We start from the raw sequence: 3,315 nt of genomic DNA on the forward strand, positions 1-3,315 counted from the left end.
AAAATATACAAAATGTCTGTCAAAGATAACGGGAATCTATCACATAATAGACTTGATAGAGAAATCAATATAAGGAGTCATTGAACTTGCATTCAAATTTCAAAACTTATCATTGATCATTCCTCTTTAACTTTGAATATTGAAATAGTTTATTTCTAACAAGATTTTTTTACAATACCTATCGGAAAAGAGTCCCAACAAAATTAATGTTCCTATCATACATACATCTAAATTAATCATTGATTTTGCAAAACCTGATGACATCACAGGGGGTGGTATTACTTTAAAGATAGCATACAGATCGTAATATAGCTTTTATAAGCACAATGGGTTTTTTCTAACGATCTGAAAACTATCAAGCCCTTATTATGGGTGAATAATTACAAATAAATCACCAAAAACTTCTTATGTTTTTGTAGAACTATTTGTAAATGCTTTATAATAATAAAAAAAAAGCATCGGATTTACCACAACATTTATTGATAATAAACATATATCCTTCGATAAATATGAGTCATGTTTTTTGCAAATTAACCCAGAATTGCCATACAATGATTGTAAAACGGTATGTATAAAGCACATATAAAACTCCACAAAACACATCACGTAATAAACTACGGTAAGCATTGAATATTTCTGTAGATACATTGCTACAATAAATCCATCCCAGTGAAGCAAAAATAAACTTTCTGGTATAAGGTGTACCCAAGACAACCCCTCCTGTGTTACATTCACCGCCTTAAGGTAATAATGCAAAATGCATACATGTAAGATAAACATAATTTCGATCTGAGTGTACTTGAAATGATTGGTGTATAAAAATAGTTTGGCGTGTATGACGCTTAAGTTCGTAACACTGTTCTGTCTGTCACAATCAAATTAATCAATTTTATTAACAAACAATTATTTTTGGTCGCACAGTAACAACACTCATGGTATAATATTGACAATAATTTGCCTTTCTACATCCATTCGACACAATTTAAACGTAATTAAATTGCATGATGATTGGTAAATGTCACATTGTTTTAGAAATATAATTTTTGACTAGATCTTAATCATTTTAAAGGGTTTTTAACAAAAAATATAATGAAGAGAATTAAGGCCATCAATTGGAAATTTCGTACTTTATATACATATTCATCATTTTCTAATAAATGACGCTTTGTCATTATGTTCCACTAAATAGTATAAATATTTGCAACATCAAAACAAAGATCTTTACTGTTAAAATCTCAAATAATCTATTTTTTGTATTCAAATATATTTTGTTGGTAAGCAACAACACCATTATTATATCAAATCTTATGAAAAGGTACTGCCCGTTTTTCCTCCCCAAGTTCAATGTATATGAATGTTCAAGTATTTACTTTCAATCACTAAATTTAAATGTACTTGCATTATATTTAACAAAAATGCTCTTACAATGTATATTCAACCTCTTAAAACCTATTTCTAGACATAATTCGTCATACTGGGTAGCCCCGATAGGGGCATGCGTTGACCAATATCTGTCTATCGACTGGAACTTCTCAGTAGACATGCATAAGATAATGCCCAAAAATCTGGAAAAAAAATGTCTTTATACTTAGCTCCAAATACTGATGTATTCTCAGAGTTTTGAATATTCAGTTGGCTCTGTAAATGTGTTCTATAATAAAAGCCCTCTGAAAATTAGGCGTTTAATTATTATATCAGGGGTAATTGTTATATACATTCAATAAATGTGTTAGATACACAGCCAGATTAATTTTGGTAAAAGTAATATTATTAGAATTATTAGAATGCATTTTATTATTCCTTTTAAACTGTTATAATATCGGTACTTTAAAACTAGCAATACCTGTACAGATCCTCTTCAGTGACAGATTGCAAACTTCCTTGGGAAACATATGACAATCCCTCCCCCTAAATATGACCATATCAGCATAATGGTTGGTAGTAACGCAGATGGAGAAAACCAAATCGTTTGCCAAAACCAGCTTCATAAAATCTGCAGTTCTCTGAATAATTGGGTCCCATATCTGAAAGGAAATTGCAAATAATCAGTATTGGCCATCACACCTTACTTGTCAGCATTTAAAACATTTATCATACCTTATAATTAGAAACAGAATAACAATTTTCCGTATTTAATATCCTTTTTGTATTGCATGTTATATCAAGTAATGCAAAGATTAACAGTAAAATGGTACACGCATATCAGTGTACCATAATGCCATGATTCCATTTGTGAATGTATTATCTGGATTCATTTGAATGTTAACCAAAGGTATGCAGATTTAACCCTATATTCAAGCTCAAAGAGTCATACCAACTTGCCAGGTTGTCGCTGCTCCGAATGTAATGCCACACTTCTTGGATCAGGTGCCCCTGTGCCCTCTACATCAGCATCCTTCCAATACATGTCTGGATTTGCCAGTAGACTGTCACTAGCGGAAGATACCTGGAAGCTTTCCACTAAAGATTGGGATGTCAATAACCTTTTTAAAGATGAAAAAATTACAAATGTTAATTAAGAATCATTGGATTATATTTTGAAGCAAAATATAAGCTTCCTGATAGTAAGGGAGAGTTTTGCACGAAAGTACTGGTCATACTTAATTTAATAATCAGACTGATTAATGCCGGAACAGGACAGATTATATTGATGTCGGATATGTTCAGTTCTTAATAAACTATTGGGTGTTATACACTTGGGTTAGATATCATAATATATAAATATTTTCTTTCATGATGGCATCAAATCGCGGTTAATATATTAATCGTGAATTTTTAATAATATAACATAACCACGAACGTTCTTTTTTTCTAGTCAACCTATGTGACTGCATCAACTTACATGTTTATACTGAATGCATGATCGTATGGGTCATCTTGCAACAGGAGATACAGTGCATCTTCTTCATCTGACATCAGGTCGTTTTCAAGATGTAAATACATTACAAGCGTTCGCTATGTTGTTTTCGTTGAAACGGAAACACGTGTCTAGCCCGTGCACACTTTCAGAAAACCCCGCGGCCGCGATCCGAGTCACGGGAAAAACGTACATGTATATAAAATAGGCAGACTGGTTTTGTTTCTTCTTTGTTTGGCAGAAAAAAGTATTACTATTCCGAACAAATGTTACATAACGTTTATATCTGAATTTGAAGTATTTTATTATTTTTTTAATTCACTCTACCGATGTAACATTCTCTTTAGGAGTTACAAGTAGGTGGTGTAACTGTTATTCCGATAATGGTTTTATCCTTTTTTTAAAACGCAGAGAATATCTGGCTGATTATTTCATACATATATGTATATTGTTTTAGT

General features: G+C 31.7%; 1 protein-coding gene across 1 annotated transcript; it reads right to left on the reverse strand.

Annotated features, from left to right (window-relative positions):
* Nucleotides 1–474: 474 nt before the first annotated feature.
* LOC130049163 (uncharacterized) lies at nt 475–2,940 on the reverse strand. The gene is made up of 4 exons (XM_056146390.1): nt 2,843–2,940; nt 2,315–2,483; nt 1,844–2,024; nt 475–1,565 (listed from the first exon to the last, which is right to left on the reverse strand). Exons 1-4 carry the CDS (start codon nt 2,914–2,916, stop codon nt 1,516–1,518), a joined length of 474 nt encoding a protein of 157 aa, XP_056002365.1. The 5' UTR covers nt 2,917–2,940; the 3' UTR covers nt 475–1,515.
* Between the last annotated feature and the right edge of the window lie 375 nt (nt 2,941–3,315).

Source organism: Ostrea edulis, chromosome 8 (assembly GCF_947568905.1).
Source record: "Ostrea edulis chromosome 8, xbOstEdul1.1, whole genome shotgun sequence".
NCBI lineage: Eukaryota > Metazoa > Mollusca > Bivalvia > Ostreida > Ostreidae > Ostrea > Ostrea edulis.

Bases quoted from the DNA above. Each gene is read 5' to 3' on its own strand.
- LOC130049163 (XM_056146390.1), bottom strand. From the start codon at position 2,916: ATGTCAGATGAAGAAGATGCACTGTATCTCCTGTTGCAAGATGACCCA. The intron at 2,484-2,842 runs GTAAGTTGATGC...ATCTTTAAAAAG, and splicing joins CATGCATTCAGTATAAACAT to GTTATTGACATCCCAATCTT. The intron at 1,566-1,843 runs GTATTGCTAGTT...TTTTTTTTCCAG, and splicing joins ACTGAAGAGGATCTGTACAG to ATTTTTGGGCATTATCTTAT.